General features: G+C 38.7%; 1 protein-coding gene across 1 annotated transcript in view; it reads right to left on the reverse strand.

Moving 5' to 3' along the window:
• The window catches only part of CCDC83 (coiled-coil domain containing 83), a 40,819-nt gene that overhangs the window by 18,533 nt on the left and 2,678 nt on the right, over positions 1–19,608 (reverse strand). Inside the window, exons 2-4 of the mRNA XM_047071228.1 lie at positions 15,896–15,980; positions 10,392–10,554; positions 6,310–6,477 (exon numbers count right to left, since the gene is read on the reverse strand). Of these exons, the coding sequence (XP_046927184.1) occupies positions 6,310–6,477; positions 10,392–10,554; positions 15,896–15,980 (416 nt within the window). The remainder of the gene's footprint in view (positions 1–6,309; positions 6,478–10,391; positions 10,555–15,895; positions 15,981–19,608) is intronic.

Raw genomic sequence — 19,608 nt, forward strand, 5'->3', positions numbered from 1 at the left:
AACTTATTCTGTAACTAAACAATACTTTTGTAGGAGTGGTGCTGTGGAACCTAACTGCCATTTAGGACACTGTGTCAAAGGGAACATTTTCTCCCCAGAGCAAGTCCGTCAAAGCAGAACTCTCAGGGGTCTTAGGCTACAGGGAAGGAGATCTGCAGATCTGGTCTTTTAGTAGGTTGGAGCTGAGTTTCTGGAAAGGGGACCAGAGTAAAAATTCCTCTTCCATACCTTTCTTCTCCTGCAGTCTCTGGGACACAACAGATAATGAAGAATATGTTGAAGAAAATTAAATGTGCAAGTCTTTGGCGGGCAGTGATCTGAGGCTTCACCACCAGGTAGGGCAGCAGCAAATGATGGCTTTCAGTTGTGACTGTGGTGGGAAGGGGAGGGCGAGAAGGGGGGGCTCTCCCAGGTTGCCCAGTGGCCAGAAAGGGGGCAGGTCAGTTTCTGCGTCTAACAGAATTGAAACAGGAGTGTCTGACTGAGGCAGCAGTTAACAAACACAAGAGTTGCGTTTTGGGGACTAGTCTAACTTGACATCTGGAGAATAAGAAAATGAAACTCTTTGTTATTCCAACGCACATGTACTCATCTATATAGCCTGTATTTTTCTTACTCATCCGGGGTAATCACTTGAATATTTTAATCATTCCAATCTCATCTCTGATAGAAATTGTTTTCAATTCAGTACCTAGTCCACTAGACTAAGGCTGGATATTTATTTGAAATTTCTACCCAACAAAACACAACAAGCAATCTAAAAGTTGCTATGGATCAGGAGTTTAGTTATAGTGGATTTTTCATTCTTAGCATCTGAAAGAAACCGTAAAACTGGGAGCTTGATAACATTAAATATTAATTCTTTGCTATAAATCATAACAAACAGATGATCAGATATGCTCTGACTGAAGTTACACCTCTTTCTATTGCCATATTAACACTAAAACAGCAACAAAAATATCCAGCTCTGTTCCAAGTTCCATATAGAATTCAGTGGACTTTTTATCTTCTTAAAAGCAGAGTAACAAGCACAAGGGAGCATGTAAAAGTCTCATTGCTCTCTTTTGTGATTCACAAGATGTTTTGAGAAATAGTTATTAACCACACATTTGCGAATACAGCCAAAGAAGCTATGAGTATATAAATGTCTCCTCATAAAAGTTTGAGCATGGGCGACTATGGCTTTGTGCCTTTAAACTCTGGACTGCTCAGATTCCTGTCTCTGTGGCCACTTCTCAGAAGCTGAGCTCAGAGCCCCCCCCTGGCTGAAGCTGACTTTGCATTGTTCTACCTTCCCTGTTGTATCTGCTCTGAGTTGGTTTGCTCCTCCACAGCTCTCTGGGGGTCTGTTGTCCACTTTTCACACGTGTCGGTGTCACACAACTTCACACTACTGACCACCCACCCTCCTGTGGTGGTGGCCTCTCTTGTACGCTCTCTTGAAGATCACCAGGGGACTCCCATTTTACAGATGAAGAAATTAATGTTCAAAGAAGTAATGCTACTTTTTTGTAAATGTATTTGAACCCTAATCTTTTAACTCACTATTAGTGTACAAAGAAATTTTAGAGATTCCTGTCCTGTATGTCTGGTGAAGGGCAAAAGTAAAAATGCTCTGTGGCTCTGATATCTAATGACTCTTAATAACCCCACGCTTTCTGTATTGCTGGGCTTCATCCTTTTATTGAGAGTCAGAGCCTTGTCCTGGATACATTAGTGACCATGTTTCCTATACCCACTATCCCAACATTTCCCAGCTAAAGTTCAGGGAAGAAGCTCTAGGTGCTTCCTCCCACTTCCTTCTAGAGCTCAGGGACATGCTGAATAAGGCAGTGTTGGATAGCTGACCACAGAATGGTTTGTGCTGGCGCTGACTCATTACCCACGAGGAGGCATGGACAAAGGTCTTTGCTCATCTCTGATTAGGTAGGTGATCACTCCAGCTCTTCAGAATCTCAGGGGTCTTAGGCTATAGGGAAGGAGATGGAGAAAACTGCAAGAACTGGTCTTTGGGAAGCAAGAAGAGAATGGGGACAGGACAGAGCAAAGCAAAGCAGAGGAACATCTGAAGGAGACAGTCCGTGAGAGATAAATGTAGAGAGGAGCCATCCTTATAGCCACCACTTATCTGATAGGCTTCTGTTTCCATCTTCAAACTTTGTATTCCTCATTATAAGTGTTATATTCAACAAACATGACCATGGGACATCAAGCAACCTCAGTTTTTTCTCTTCCCTTTAAAATTCATACTGTGAAGCTAGTAATTCTCTCAACAAGATATGTGGCAAATTTCTGATTTTTCTGCTTCCTTTGTGATGATAAGAGGTTCTCAATTGGTAATTAATATATCCAGTCTTTTGTAATAAACAAAACTTTAAATTTTATTCAAAACTCTGGCTATTTCCTTCCAGCTTAGATGTACAACTATATCCTCTGATTTGAGCTTCCTCTTCCCTTAGGGATGAAGGGAAGCATGGAAAGGGACAAGAAAGCTCTCACTTGACAGATACTGTCTCAAGTTAATGTTGCACTTTCTGGTCCTAGCTGATGCTTAAGTTTGATGTCTTTTTCATGGAGGTGTTCTTATAGGTTTTTCAGAGGACCACCTTCCCCATTGCTAGTTATTTCACCTGAGTTCCCTTGATGCGGGGGATGTACTGTCCTTAATGGCTGGCTAACAACTTTTCCTTTGGCCTCTGGCTCTCAATATATTCCTCCCTCCCTTACATTGCTGGCCTCTAATTCCTCTGTTGGAACATCATCACCAAGATCTAACTGGACAGCATACTAGCCCTCCCTCATAGCATATTCACAAGAAAAACTCTTTCATGCTTTGCCATAACAAATTCTTGAAAGTGTAGCCTCTTGCAGACTGAATATTTGTGTACCCCAAAATTCATATGTTGAAACCTAACCCTCAGTGTGATGGCATTTGGAGATGGGGTCTTTGGGAAGTCATTAGGTCAAGAGGGTGGAACCCTCGTGAGTGGGATTAGTGCCCTTACAAAAGAGACTCCAGAGAGCTCTCTTGCCCCTTCCACCAAAGATGGCTGCCTATGGACCAGGCAGTGGATTTTCTCCAGACACCAAATTTGCTGGCACCTTGGTCTTGAACTTTCCAGCCTCCATGACTGTGGGAAATACATTTCTGTTGTTTATAAGACACACATTCAATGCACTTTGTTACAGCAGCCTGAGTGGACTAAGACACAGCCCTAGCTCAGGACAGCAGCCTCCTCATATTTGCTCTGCTGTCAGAATGATTAGTTAGTCCCTTATTCCTTAGATTTCTCAGGGGTGGGTCATAAACTAGACCTCCATGTCTCCCAAACTTCAGGAGACACATACTGAATAATCAGAGGAATTCCCTTGAAGACCCTCCGTCTTGATTTTAGATGAAGGAGGAAGTACCCTTCACCTGCCCCTTTGGGGGACAATGTAGGACGTAAAGCACACCAAGATCTCTTTCTAAACACTGTCCCCTAATTTCCAACAATCTTTGTTTGACCTATCCAACTCCTTTTATAGACTGGAATTCAGTGGTTGAAGGTATGAAACCAGTTTTCTGCCTCATTTGCATGGTGGTATCTCAGTTTACTCTGATGTGGTGTCTGTTATATTGCCACTCCAGTTTAACTGAGACTAAAGAATTTTATTTTAATATCCTCCTTCAGTAACTCCCCCTGCCCCGTCCCTAAAATACCTGTTCCTTGCTAGTAAACCAAGTCTAACTAACACAAAGTCCATGATCATGGTTGTGGGAGAAAAATTCCAGAAAAATCGTGGAAGAAGAGAGGCAGTGGGGGAGAAAAAGGGCACTATAATAGTAAGGCTCTGGAAAAATAGATGCAAGTGTTCTGCTCATATTCATTGTCCAGTTAATGGCCCCAATATTTTAATAGCCCCCAGGCAGAGTTGCTGCTGCTAACTGCGTGGTTGGGAGAAATGCCTAAATTCAATGACAAGTAAAACAAGCCCACAACAACTACTTCCCATGACACCTAAAGTTGGCTACAGACCAAGGTTCAACCAGGAAGTTATTCAATGTATAAATGTCATTACCATCATCCCAAAGTTGGATTCAACAGCATGACAATTTTCAACCGAAAGAAATCATCCAAATTTCTGATCAACATAATAAGTTCATCTGAGAAGATAACTCTTCCTAATTTAAAAATATAAAATAAAGAAATGTTGGGGAAAAAACTTAAAAAATTTTAAACATGTCAGAACAATAACTATTTTAAAAGTATGATACCGGTACACAAATACATAGATCAATGGAACAGAATAGAAACATAAAGAGAGACCCAAATACACATGGGAAATTAAAGTATGATAAAATCAGCATTTCAAATCAGTAAGGTTAAAATGAGTTATCTGAGAAGTGATGTTAGGACAACTGGAAAAACATCTGGCAAAACATAAAGTTGGTTTCCCACCTCATAGACACACACAAAAAACCCAAAGATTTAAATATTAAAATGAAGCCATAAATATGGCTAATAGAAGAAATATTAGACTATTTATAATCTCAGATATCTTAAAATAAAAACCGAATGTGGGCACTCCAAAACTACAAAATGTCTTCATAATATACCCCACAAACAGAAAACTAGTGACAAATAAGGAAGATATTTGTATTTATATCACAGTTAAAGAGCTAATTTCCTTAAAAGGTAAAGAGCTCCATCACACAGTAGAAAAATGGGCAAGGGATACAAACAGATGATTCACAGAAAAGGAAATTTAATACATATCCTGACCTTATGAAAGATACTCACTATCACTTATAATAAGAGAAGTGGAAATTAAAACCACAAGAAGATACCATTTTCTACTTTTAAGACTGACAAAGAACAAAAAAAGTTAGCTAACATTCCTGCTGTTGAAGATGTGGGAACATAGGCATCTTCATCCATATGGGGGAAATAAACTTGGTACAAGATCTACAGAGAGCCATCCCTATCAAAATAAAAAAATCAATAAATGGGCTCTTTGGGCCAGCCATTCCTCCCTAGAGATACCCAAAAATGAAATTATATAAATATAAGAATATTCTTTGCAGCATTATTTGTAATAGTAAAATACAGGAAATAGCCTAAATGCTTGTGAGTAGGGGACTGGTAAAAAAAAAAAAAAATTGTAACAGAACAAAACAAAGTAGCCACTGGAAGAATGAAGACATCCTAATATGTACTGATCTATAAGAATGTTCATATATTGTATTTGTAGCATGCTTTGTATATTTTGATATAAAATATTTCTGATGGAGGCTATATGAGAAATTGGTAATTGTGGTTTTATCTACAGAGATTATCTGAGTGACTGGGGGATGTACAGGGGTAGGAAGGTGTCCCTTTTATGTTCTACTTTTCTTCTGAGGAGGAGAACCTTTTGAAAGATTAGAACTCCAAGTCCAGTCTGATTTGGGCCAAATTTACACTACCATTGTGGTGCAGAAGCCCTGAGCTGAGAACTATACAGAAAAATTGGTCTAGATGTGGAACATCCCAAGAGGGCCCCAGACGTGGGGATGGAAATTATGCCACAGGAACACCTCCCCAACATAGGGCACCATCACAAGCTGGGTTCAGAATTGTCATCCAGCCACAATGGTCTTTTGGGTCATCAGATTACTCCGTTTATTCTATCTCATGATTTTTCTGTCTCTGGGCCTCTGATTTTTTTTTGTTTTTTTAAGCCACTATGCTAGCCACAGGGACAGACATGTAGCCTCATGGTTCCCAGATTTAGTCCTGGTAAGTTTCATCTCGCCTGATGCCATCCTTCTCCATACCTTCTCATTTTTGTTCTTCCCATTTCCCATCTCATGATTGTTCTTCAGTTCTTTCTGACCATAACCTAGCATTTACTTGGGCATTTCTCTACAATGATTCTGGTTTTATAGCTTGGTTAAGCTGTTTTAAGCTTGTCTCAGGTAAATTTCTTTTCTAATGTAACCTGTCACAGGACCCCCCTGCCTCCACCCTGATAGAATTGCCCCAGACCTACGTGTGGGAGCATACAGACACCATCCACTGAACGAAGCTTCTTTCTCTAAGACATCTGGTCTCAGGGATTCTCCACTGCCCCGGCACCCACCCCTCCATCCTTCTCAGTTTCACTGGTAGTCCTGGGAGAGTTTCTCCACCTTCTCTTTCCACCTTCAGCCTTAGGTTCATAGCTACTTGTGCTGATAGCAGAGATTAAAGAATGATTCAGGGAGTGTGCGTTTTTTTCCTTCTACCACAGGGCTGCTCTCCGAAGATTTTCTACTGAATTTAAACTAGCTTTGTCTCAACTGACCTGACATTTTCTCTGTATTCTCTTTAACTGTATTGATGTCATTTTGTAAGGAGATAATGAGTTTAGCATGTTGTTCACTCCCTGCGTTCTTGTACTCTTCCCAGTATTCCTTCTCACTGAGTTTCTCAAGAAATAGTTTCTCAGCATTATTTATTTGCATGTGCATATCTGTTGAAAGAAAATAAAGATACCATGTCATTTCTTTTGTTCTTGCAACCATTATATGTTGCAATCAGATTTTATGAAGTTAAGGTCTGATACTACAATGCTGTTAATTCATAAATACAAGCTTTTAACTCCAATTAAAGGAAATCTAAACTATTCGAACTGTTGTTTATCCCTCATAATTCATAATCTAAGTAAAATTAAACTTCCAATTATAAAGTAGATGTGTGGTTTTAGGCCGTGACTGACAGCTATAATAGACAACCTATATGCCTAGGAACCCATAAGCTTAAATTATTCCCATGATAGCTTGATAAGAGTCCTTTTTTGTACAAGATTATGTTGCATGTACTTTTTATTAATAAATTGTGATTTTTCTGACCATTATGCCTCTGGGCAAAGTGACCTCAACTTGTATCCTTGTGCTGTCCTTGGCAACCATTTTTGTAAGTAAGTTGGCTGATTCCATTATCTAAAGTTCATTGTTTGGGCTTCCCTTGTGTGAAATGATACCATATCATACCAAATGATACCATGTCTTCTCCTGCCCCCACTTACTAAGGCCTTCAGAGTGAAAGATAAATTCACTAGGACAGTATGTGCAATTGAGCTATCTCAACTGTATAAACTTTTAGTTCACCCTGATGCACTTGCTAAACGTGATGTGTTACTCAATCTTTAGGCGGGGTCTCATGCTTCTAAATATTTTGGAAATGGAAGCATGAAAAGAAAAAGGTACGGTGAAGTGAATGGCTATTTGTCTCAATGCCACACACCATCTGGTTTGAGAGCTCCCTGAAGGCAAGACCACATCTTATTCATGTGTGTAAATCCAGCACTTGGCACAGAGTCTGGCAATTAGTTGGTGCTCAATAAATGTTTATGGAATGACTGAGACACTCCATTCAGGCCAGAGGGATGTTCTTCAGTACAGAGGGCCAGAAGGACTCCAGACATGTCTTTTTCCAAATATGTAAATAAGATATTTTTAAATCCCTTAATAAATGGCACTTGTTGCCATTAAACAATTAATACTGTTATAACCTATCCAATGATCTGTCCTCTTATTTGGTTAGATTGCTGCTATCTCCAGCACTCTCAACAATAGCCAAATTATGGAAAGAGCCTAAATGTCCATCAACTGATGAATGGATAAAGAAATTGTGGTTTATATACACAATGGAGTACTACATGGCAATGAGAAAGAATGAAATATGGCCTTTTGTAGCAACATGGATGGAACTGGAGAGTGTTATGCTAAGTGAAATAAGCCATACAGAGAAAGACAGATACCATATGTGTTCACTCTTATGTGGATCCTGAGAAACTTAACAGAAACCCATGGGGGAGGGGAAGGAAAAAAAAAGAGGTTAGAGTGGAAGAGAGCCAAAGCATAAGAGACTCTTAAAAACTGAGAACAATCTGAGGGTTGATGGGGGGTGGGAGGGAGGGGAGAGTGGGTGATGGGTATTGAGGAGGGCACCTTTTGGGATGAGCACTGGGTGTTGTATGGAAACCAATTTGACAATAAACTTCATATATTGAAAAAAAAAAAAAAGATTGCTGCTATCTCAGCCCTTGGCCACATTCAGCCTTTGAGGGGAAGGCTGGTTAATGTCACTGAAGATTCTGGAAAAGAGGTGGATGTAGCGGCTATTGTTATACATTCCCAGAACCTATCTCCCTTCCCTTCTCCTACCCCTTGTCAAATCAGTAGGCCAATTACAGTGGTCCCTTCTCTTGGACATAAGGATTTGTCCAGGGGTGAGCATGTGTCTCAAGCAAGGCACATGCTCAGAGTCCTTCTACTGAAACTGGTGGAAAACATGTCTCTTTTGTCTCCATTTTGAGGTTAAAAGGATGTAAGGTGAGGAGTGTCTATTGTCAGAGTTCCAGCCTCCTGGGGACAATAGCCTCAGTTAAAGGAGCCATCTTTCAGGGGGAAGACAGCGAGAGGAGAAGGATAAGAGGTAGAGGAGGAGGACAATGGGGGAAGAAAGAGGGAGAAGCAGAGGAGATAGATTAAAAAAAAAAAAACAAACTGAACTCTAACAGCATGTGAGGCTCTGGTGGGTCCAGGTCAGTAGCAATCTGCCTTTTCTGTTTGATTTTATGAAAAAATTAACATCCTCCTTAAGCTTAGGCTATAGTTTGGGTTAAATTTTTATCCTTGAAACTAAAGAGTCCTAAGTTGGAAAAAAAAAAGGGGTTACCTCAGTCCTTCTCAAACCTTCCTATGCATAGGGATCCTCTAGGGTCTGTCACAATGCAGATTCTAACTCTGTAGGTCTGGCTGGGTCTGAGATTCTGCCACCCCAAACTGGCTTGCCTGTAAGCGACTACCTGGTACCTGACAGAACTGCATCAGAAGCCTTTTCAGAGCCACCTGCCCTCTCACTTTCCTCTCTCTCCTTTGGCACCTGTGGGCTCTTTTCTTTCTTGGATCACCTCCCATGCCCAGCACTCCTCCTCTGTGCCTGGTCACCCAGCTCGGCGCCAGTCTCATATGACACACACGTTCCATCACTCAGCCCAAACCATAAACAGGCACACCTCTGCTAGCTGGGCTCATTTCCCTGCGAAGGCAGTTTCATGAGCACATCTGAGTATCCTTTGTGGTCTCACTCCCACCTCAAGGGACTTATTAAAGTACTCCTTCCAAGCATAAGCAGAACTCTCCTGGAAAGGAGCCCTGAGAAATACAGTATCTACCACCTCATGACATCATCATTGCCCATAAGAAGATGGGTCAGAACAGACTTATGAGAACAGTTGTGGAGACCCCTAAAAATGAAGTTTTCTGATGGCCGTTTTTTTGTGTTGTTAACTATTTCATTCAAAACCAAAAATAATTACAGATGGTGTGCTTGCTCTTTGTCAAGTGCTTGGGTAAGTGGGCTCTCTGAAATACTTGGGACACATTCAGGGAAGCAAGTCCTTGTTTTGCCTCCCAGCTTCTAGTACTGCTTCCTGAGAACACTCAATGTCTTTTCCCAAGTTTTCCAGCTTCCTAGCTAAGATGATACTTATAGAGGTCCTGGCAAAAGTGGTTCTGGAAATCTTAGCAGCAAGTTGAGGATAAAGGAATGAAAAACATTTTTTTTTTTTTTGAGAGAGTGTGAGTGCACAAGTTGGGGAGGAGCAGAGGAGAGAATTCTAAGCAGGTGCCATGCTTGGTGTGGAGCCTGACTCAGGGTTCAGTCTCATGACTGTGAGATCACAACCTGAGCTGAAATCAAGAGTCAATTGCTCCACCCACTGAGCCACGCAGACGCCCTGAAAATCTCTTTTTAATGCATGTGTCAAAGCTATGTATGACTTCCCCACAGGACCACGGTATTTCCTAAGCCCATGACAAGAGGGTCCTGGGCCTCCTGGGAAATCCTGGGTCTTTCATCTTCTACACCTAGCATCATTTCTATCCATGTCCGCCAACCTTCCCCCTGGTCAACTCTAATCCCTCTCTTCACCTAAATGGGAGTGTTTGCTCCTTTAGCAATACTGGTGTGGGGGGAAGCTTTATGGTAATATTCACCTTGTTCCCCAGTCTGAACTCAAGTTGAAGTCAAAGAAACTGCCAAACAAGAGAATTTCCCCAAGAAAGAACAAATCCCCACTGTGAGGACTTCAGGGTGGTAGCTAACAGGATGTTATCTAGTGTCAAGACCCAGGTGGTTTTCTTCTGTCTTTGTTTTTGATCAGTGCCCTTCCTCCTCCTCCTCACTTGGCTTCAGTAGCTCTGCCCACTTGTTATTTCCCTCTCCTGTCCATTTATCCACACGTGTGTGTGCTTGTGGTGTTAATGATCTCATCTGAAACATGTTCGTGGCATTTTGAACATATTAGGAGACAAAAGCATTAACACATTCAAGAAATAATTTGATGCAGCTTTATAATTTTCCAAGTTCCTAAGTCACCTTTTAAGTTTTTTTCCTGGTCTCTTTCAAACTTCCATTTTTCCTTCATTGCTTCTTCAACATCTTCTCTTGTTACAACTGGTAATTCCTCCAACTTCTCTTCACTCAGCTCCTTCAGTAGGTTCCGTATGTGCCAAGTCTGTTCATCCTTCAAGCGTCTGTTCTGTCATGACAATCAACAGTAGGTAACAGCATCTGCTCAAGTATTTACATTGATTTGCCTCAAAACAGAGTCACACTGAGGCTTGCAAAATGAGAAAAAAACATTTAATGAAGTAAGTTTATACAATATCTCTAAAAGCTTATGGAATATGGAAGACTCAAAATAAAATTAAACCCATCAACATAGTAACTATTGGATAGAAAGTTACATTTTAAAAAATTGTGTTATTAATTTCCTAGTCTATCACTCTATTATAGGATCAGTGAACATTAAAGTTAGACCTTGGAGGCCAATTTCTTCAATCTCCCACTAATACCATTCTTCTCCAGCGATTGTCATTCACTTAGTCAGTATTTATGGAGCATCTACCATGTGCCAGGAGGTCTTCTAGACACTAGGAGTACATCAGTGAACACTATACACAAAATACAGTGGCACCTTCTCCTGGCCACTGGATTTGTCCAGGTTGAGCATGTTGTCTCAAGCAAGCATATGCTCAGAGTCCTTCCCTGGAAATACTTTCACTGAAACTGATGGAAACATGTTTTTTGGTCTCCATTTTGAGGTTAAAAGATGTAAGGCGAGGTGTCCATGGTCAGAGTTCCGGTTTCATGGGGACAACAGACTCAGAAAAAGGACGCTTTGGTTGCAAAGGTAATAATTTAACTGCAACTAGCCTAAGCATAAAGAGGATTTTAATTTTTTCTTATGACCAAACAGCCAAGGCAGGATGCCACATCTGGACCAGAGCCTTACATGCTGTCAGATCTTAGCTTTAAAAACTTTTTATAAATCTGCTCTCCCCCTCCTCTCTCAAACTCTCTCCTTCTCTGCTCTCCTATTCCCCCCCCTTATCCCTCTTTTCTCTCTTCCTCTTGAAAGTTGACTCCTTTGTAAAATGGTACAGCTACTCTGCTAAAAAGGATGCCAATTTTTTTTTTAATTTTTTTTCAACGTTTATTTATTTTTGGGACAGAGACAGAACATGAACGGGGGAGGGGCAGAGGGAGAGGGAGACACAGAATCGGAAACAGGCTCCAGGCTCCGAGCCATCAGCCCAGAGCCTGACGCGGGGCTTGAACTCACGGACCGCGAGATCGTGACCTGGCTGAAGTCGGACGCTTAACCGACTGTGCCACCCAGGCGCCCCTGCCAATTTCTTATAAAACTAAACATTTGCCTATCATACAACTCAGCAACTAGGCTCTTAGGCATTTATCTCAGAGAAATGAAAGCTTACATTCACATTAATACAATGCTTACAAAACTGTATTTATCATAGCCAAATACTGGAAACAACTCACATGTCTTTCAAAAGGTAAATGGTTGAATAAATTGTGATATATTTATATCATGAAATAAAAATGAATAAAAGGAACCAACTAATTATACATGCAGCAAACTGAATCTCCAGAGAATTCTGCTGAATGAAAAGAGCCAATCTCCAAAGATTACTTACTATATGATTCCATTTATATAACATTCTTAAAATAACAAAATTATAAATATGGAGAACAGGTTAATGGTTGCCAGGAGCTAATGAAGGGGCAGAATTGGGAATGAGTGAGTAGCTATATTAGGATAATATGAGAGACACCTGTGTTAGTGAAAATGTCCTATGCCTTGACTGTATCAATGTCAATATTGTTAATGTTAATATCCTACTTGTGATATTGTACTATAGTTCTGTAATATATTATAGGAAACCAGGTATGGGTATACAGGATCTCTCTGTATTATTTTTTTATAACTGCATGCTAATCTGTAATTATTTCAAAAAAGTTTAATTTAAAAAATGAAGATCAATCAATATTAGCAACTGATAAACAATTTATTGCTCTTTAATCAGTTCTCAAATAACTCCATTTTCTTAAATGAAATTGATTCATGTTTTGCTTTTCTTATAAATAAATTGAATTACTTTGGCTCGACATGAGTTATCTGAAAATGAAATATTTGTAGAAACTTGAATAATAGCAATGGAAATATCCCTTGCCAAACTATTGCACTCCTAATACTTTTTCTAAATATGGACTTTTCCACTTATTTTTGTAGAAATGGAAAATTCCTTTATCAAGTATAGTCCGAATACTAAATAAATCTTTATCTGATTTTATTTATGTTAGGTAATTATAGTAAGGCAATAATTGCCTCAAAATCAAATCCAGCTGAAAAATAGGCAAAAAATACCCAAAGACAGTGATCATTTAAAAACCACTACATATAATTCATAAAAGAATAGTGTGTAATGAATCAACAAATTTTCCTTTTACTTTCCATACTTAGCACAATACTTGTCAAAGTGAATCCAGTCCTCTTAGATCAAATTTTTAACACAATGACTATCCTTTTAAAACATATGATATTTTCATTTATAAATTAAAATAGTATCATATGTCCTAAAGCTGTATTCAAAAATTACATAAACATGACTAAATCATATTTGGCATTATATATAAATTTAATAGCATCAGTATTAAACTTCCCAAATCCCATAGTGAATTACAAGTGGATGGGACATGTGTCTGATAACATGTTACAAAATTCACTATATCTGAAAAATTATTTTGAGTGATATATGAAATACAATTTAGTTAGCTATATTCACCAACGTGTTTAAAAAAAGACATTTATCCTACAAAGCAAACCATTATCACACCATAATAATAGAATAAAGGAGATTAAATAAATAAACTACAAAGAAAGAACTGATTTTGTTTTGTTATAAGGCCATCTCATGGGCTCTGACTTTTTAACTTTTTAAGATTTGCAGGAACAAGAAGTTGCCAGAATAGTACACAGAGCTTCGCCTTACTACACCCTGCTTTCCCCAATGATGACATCTTATATAACCACAGCACCCGAAAATGGAGAAGTTGACATTTGTACAATGGTATTAAGTAAATTAGAGAATTTAATTTGGATTTCACCAGTTTTTACATATGCTCATTTTAGTTGTTTTTAGTGGATAAGTATTAAGAAAATTTGCCACATATACATATGAGAATTATCACCAGACAGATGGCATTTGAAGCCATAGTGTTAGTAAGGCCTTTAGATTTAAAGAAAAGAGTGGAGATCAGAACCCTGGAAAATACCTAATTAAGGGATGGTTCCGGGAAAAGAGCAATGAATGAAAAACAAGAAATGGTTGGAGAATATGGGGGAATATTAAAGGATGTGCTGGCAGCCAAAGGAAGAGAGAGTTTCAAGATGACAGGGCTGATGATGAAGGCACGAGAAATAAATTAAAGACTAAAAAGAGGCCATTGGACCCGACTAATTGGTCATTAGTAACTTCTGTCCTAGCAGGTGTGGTGGAATAGCACAAGTGAAAGGATGAAATGGAGGTAAGGAAGTGGACACAGTGAACTATGAAATGTCTAATGACATGAGTGGAGCATACAAACAGAGAGAAAGAAAGGTAATCAATGAAGTGACAGTCCAAACAAAATTCACACAAAGGAGGACATGATGGGGAGGGAGGAAGGATTTCTGAGTTTGACCTAATGGAAGAGAAAAAGTAGGTCTTGTTAATGAGTCATATTTAATTTAGCAAGTAAATATCTGTGACCTCAAAAATGTTTCCTTCACTGGTGTTAGTGTGAATCAACTCAACAAATATTTATCGAACACCGACTCATGCTGGGCCCTTCCGGAGAAACAAAGGTAGGTAAGATTTGATTGCTGCTCCCTAAAGAGCTTTCAATTTAATAATGGAGATACATTTGTATGGAGCATTCCAGCTGAGTTTGGGGGAACAAAAAGGAGCTGGCCAAGAGAAGAGCATTCTGGAGGATGAAACAGCCTGAAGAAAGGTACAATAACGAGCAAGACTGGGTTTTCCAAGATTTAAAAGAAGCAGTGGTGAGCAAAGGGTAGAACAACTGGAGACAAGGTTGGAGAGGTGAGCAGAGGTCAGATCTTGTAGGGCCTCAAAGACTTTAGTAAGGAGCATGGATTTAATTTTCTGTACCATAGAAAGCCACTGTAGGGTTTTAAGCATTGAAAGGTTTATAGTATTCAAAGGGTTGCACTGTGGAAAATGTACTGAATAGAAGAAGGATGGGTAAGAGTTGGTGGCAGCCTCAACTGTGGCAGTAGCGGCATAAATGGAAAGAAATAGATACATAGCTGGAACTAGTCTGCCTCTCCATGTTCGTCACTTCTGGGTCCACATGACCCCAGAAGAAGACACAGGCCTATCCCATAGTCATGAAAATAAGAATTTTGTTTCTGGCTTCAAATGAGGGGCTACGGGAAAGTGATCCCTCAGTCCTGATCTGTTGTCATTTCCACAACCAAATGGAAGTCCCAGTGCTGACCACTGGGTGGTGTGCATTGGTCCTTGACGGCAGTTTACTCATCTAATGTGCTGTGGAGCTCATCATGTGGAACCTGCATCCAAGCACCTAGACCAAACGTCCCCTTTCCATTTTCACCCACAGACCTGAGTTTCTGATCAACAGACTTTAGTAACTGATCGTTGAGAATCACAACAATGTCAGGGTCACAGTTATATCACCACCATGTCTAGTCCCCAAAATATTGCTGAATGAATGACCAAATTAGCCCTATTTGGAAGACAGGAATCCCATGTTATAGGAGGGAAACTGGGGTTCACATCAGTTTTGGCCAAAATGCGACCAGCCTTAAGTTGTACAGTCAGGATGCAATCTCAGGTCTCTGACCCCAGACTCCATTAAAACTTGTAGATATAGTCATTTTAGACAAAAGCCAAATAAAACATTTAACTGTGGAAGCTTTAGAGTCCCTATAAATGTTTTAGTAGAGAATAGTCTCAGCGTTTCCTTATCCCCTTAAGGGAAAAATTGTGCTAATTATCACTTAGTCATATACAGCATGACTTTGATATTCATTTCAATCTGATTTTATAAATACAACATTCATCTTAAACATCAGTCATTTTAACAACTGAGATTATACTTTTCAAATAATATTTACATATGCACACTCTGAAAATCTAAGAGCAAAAAGATATAGAAATTAAAAACAGAGACCCAATGTTTTATCATTTGGCTAAATAAGAAATTAAATGATAAATGTGGTTTCAGAGCCTTAAAATTTTTAACACAAGACTCAATGTCATCATGTCTAAATAACACAGCTCAAGCTGACTTCCTTCGACACTGTAATTAATATAATAGGAATAGCAGTACCCTTTTGCCTTACATGTACAAAAAACTTAGATTGTAAATTAATCAATTCCAAGCACTAAAGAAGATACTTTCCTAGAGTACATGTCATCATAATTCACAATTTTTAAAGCATTTGTGTAAATGTTTAATAACTAGATATAAGCTTTAAATGTTATACTCACTCTTTCATGATACTTTTGGTTCTTTTCTCTAAGTCTCTTTATTTGAGCCATAAACCGTTCTACTGCATTTTCCTTTATTTGACAGCTGATAATAAACAAAGATAAGATGTTTTACAATTATTTATCTTGGAAAATTAATGGGGCAAATTTAAAATTTTAAACTAAATTATTTGAATTGAAATAAAGTATTAGATACATTATAAAAACCCATTTAGGGATCAGAAAACTTTTTAAGTGATTTGTGTGTGTGTGTGTGTGTGTGTGTGTGTGTGTGTGTTTCTGAGTATATTTTCCTCACTAAAATATATATTGGAGAGATAACTTCAAGTTTTTTTTTCTTAAATCAATCCCCATTTGTACTTCATAATTTTTATACTTTCTAACTATCTATAAATAATTCAGCTTAAAGGGGACCTAAAGAAGGGCATACAGAAAACATGCTTTCTAGAAATCTAAATATTTCAAACAAAAATGACAAAACAAAGGCTTTATAAGTGCAGGCACATCTTCTTGAAAGAGAAAGATATACTAGGCATATCTTTGGTTCAAGTTCCTTAGCACGCCATCTCTTCTATAAATAATAAAAACTTTCCTGACACAAACACATTTCTTTAAGACCCAACAAGTATTTGTTGAGCATCTGTCAGATACAAAGGAGAGACAGAAAGGTGCAGGAAGACTTTGATGTGGGCTATGTGATAAATATTTGAAGTGCTGAGTATATCTCTACTACCCAGTACATCTTGTAACTTTAAATCTGAGACCAAAGTAACACAATGGAAACAACTTCATGTAAATACCTTGCCTCAATTAAAACAAAACAAAACAAAACAAAACAAAACAAAACAAAACAAAACAAAACAAAGCAAAACAAATGTATAGCACCTCTGTGGTGTAGTGAACAGAGACACTGTTAAAGATTGAGCAACTCTTGTTTTCAATCTTGTCCCTGTCCCTTCTTACCTACATGATCTCAGGCAAGTCACTTCTCTGAGCATCAATTTCCAAGCTATCAGTGGTGACAACAATACCTAGCCCTAATCCTATAAGGATTAAAATAAGAAATTGTATGTGAATGTTTCTAGCATAGAGTAAGTGCTTAGTAAATTTCGTTGAAGTGAATCTTATATCCTCAGCCCTTCCTCCAAAATACCATTTATATTTGTGATATTGCATATTTGGTAGAGAGAAAAATAGGGCTCCTTCTTTCCCAATAATGAGAAAATGCAACATAAAAACAAAACAAGCAATCCATTTTAGTGGCAAAAGTACTCTGTTTGGATACTATGAAACTTGGATTTCAGGCCTGCTTCTCCACTAACTGCCCAAGGACTCTTCACCTAGTTAGGCCTTGCCTTACTCTTCTGTAGGTAAAAGAATTGAAGGGGATGAGCTCTATAGTTTTTCAGTTCAAAAATTATACAATTTAAATTGACCATTGTTCCCTTTCATGCATTCACAAATAACAAGATTTAATGAGCTGCTGCTTTGTGCCCAGTATTGTTTATGGCATTATGGAGATAGTGTTGAACAAGACCTCTGTGATTCTTGCCCTCAAGGAGCTTACATTTTATTAGACAATAAAGAAGTAAACACACAATCATATTATTTACCCATTGTTATGGGGGAAATAACAGGCTAAATGGAAGGGTGGTTTCCACACAATAATAATAAATAAGTCTATAGGTAGGTATAAACCATCTTTTTACTTCTCACCTAAAGCTTAGGTATGCAAAAATTTTGAAGGAGTGCCTTCTCTACCTCCCATTTTAAGGAGAAAAATAAAAAATATTATGAGAATTATTTGAAAAAGGCTATGCAAATGTTCACACATTAGGCAATTTCTGCAATTACAAATATAGCAACCTAACTCTCAGTATGGGTGAAGCAGGCAAATGAATCTCAAATATGTAGTCTCCATTGGTTGAGAGAGTCTTTGGTTGGTCTAGTTAATAGAGTTACTAATGGCTTCAGCTGAGAGCCTTCCCTGCTGATGACTGAGTATACAAAGATGGGTCCAGAGACTACATCCTGCCCCAACCCCAGCTGCTGCATGGCACAAACTTACATTAAAAAAAATTATTTCATATTCATTTTAAATTCAAATTTAATTGCGCATCCGGTAATTTTATTTGCTATATCTGGCAACCTTACACTTCAGCCAACCACCCCTCTGCTCAGAGCAGTTAGGGGCAAATGACCTAGGGCTCTGTCTTTTGTTCCTTCTGCAGTGAGCTGTTCAGAAAGATCTAAATGGCACCGGCAGGCCTGGGGGAGATTCTGAGATGCCCAAAAGATTTTGGTGGCTTCATTGGCTCAATTGTGGCTCACATGGTAGTCATAGGTCTAAGTTAGCTGAGTCTTTCCTTGGAATTTACTTCAACCTCCTTAGGTCTCATGAAGATGAAACTGAACTTCAGAACTCAACACTCTTAGCCACTGTGGGAGTTCAAGCTTCACTCTTCTCTATATACTTTTTCCTTTTTATAACTTTCTCAGATGCCATAGTAGCCCACATGTCACACTAAATGCTGAAGCAAGTTGGACGATAAACTAATGAGATAATAGATATTAAAGCCGTTTGGAAAGGATATACATTATTCTGAAGCACAGTGATATGAAATGGTTAGTAATACAAGGTGTCACCTTCCCCCTTACCTCGCTGTATTATTAAAGTGTTATTAATGTGTCAACTTTCTCCCTCCATGCAATTTCATTGAAAATTCTCAGAAGGAAAATAGATAAATCTGGATTTAAAAATTTTATACTTTTATCTATTTTTTAACCTATAATAATATCTATACCTATTTCTAGATCTATTCACACATTGTAGAAAACTGGGGGAAAAACAAGTACAAAGGAAAAAATAAAAACCACCATTACCTAGAAATGGTGTCACTTTATAGATTTGGCATAGACAGTTTCAGCTCTTCACAATCATAGAGGTTCATGACCTTATTTTCTTGGGATAGATTTAAAAAAATGTTCAGTTGTTCGGAAGTCATTGATTACCTACTATGTGCTCCCAGCTCTTTGTTCTAAAATGAGATTGTGTAAGAGAGAAGGAACATACTTCCAGGGGACCCTTGGACAATCCTTTCTCAGATGGTGAGGTGGGTGTTTTGGCCAATTTGTTATGTGACAAAAGTTCTGTCACCTGGGAACACCTGGAATGAGTCAAGTGTCACTAGCAGAGTATGGTACAGGCAGGCCTCGACTGTTTCAGTCCATGAGATTGTTTATTTAGTCTTAACAAAGCAGAGAACAAAAGCATGAGATGTTCAGTTTATATCTTGTGCTAGATCATGAGAATTTTTAAATGTTTGTCTTTTTGTAAACCTCTGTTAAAGACTGGCCTCTGATTGACCTACAAGAGAAACGGTTGTATTTGGATGCCATCATTGTAAACCATGGCAGCAAATTAGAGAGCAGGTTGTATTCCTAGAGCCTTTTTGTCCACCTCTCCGAAGATGAGATGAGGGAAGTTTTCAGTTATGTTGACAAATGAGTGTGGGTACTTTCTGGTTATAACTTAATGTTATCTCAAGTAAAAAATAAAAGGGAACTTTGTCACAAGTCCCTTCTTGGGTTTCTCAGTGTTCTGACCCTTTCAATCAACTGCCCTCTAGAAAGAACAGACAGATAGATTTGGAGTTTCTCAAGAAGGAGGTAGATTTTATCTGAATGTTGTTAAAAACAAATCTCTTGAAGCC

The sequence above is a fragment of the Lynx rufus genome, unplaced genomic scaffold, assembly GCF_022079265.1.
Source record: "Lynx rufus isolate CCGP_SWC_20201006 ecotype Redwood Valley unplaced genomic scaffold, mLynRuf1.p SCAF_9, whole genome shotgun sequence".
Lineage (NCBI taxonomy): Eukaryota > Metazoa > Chordata > Mammalia > Carnivora > Felidae > Lynx > Lynx rufus.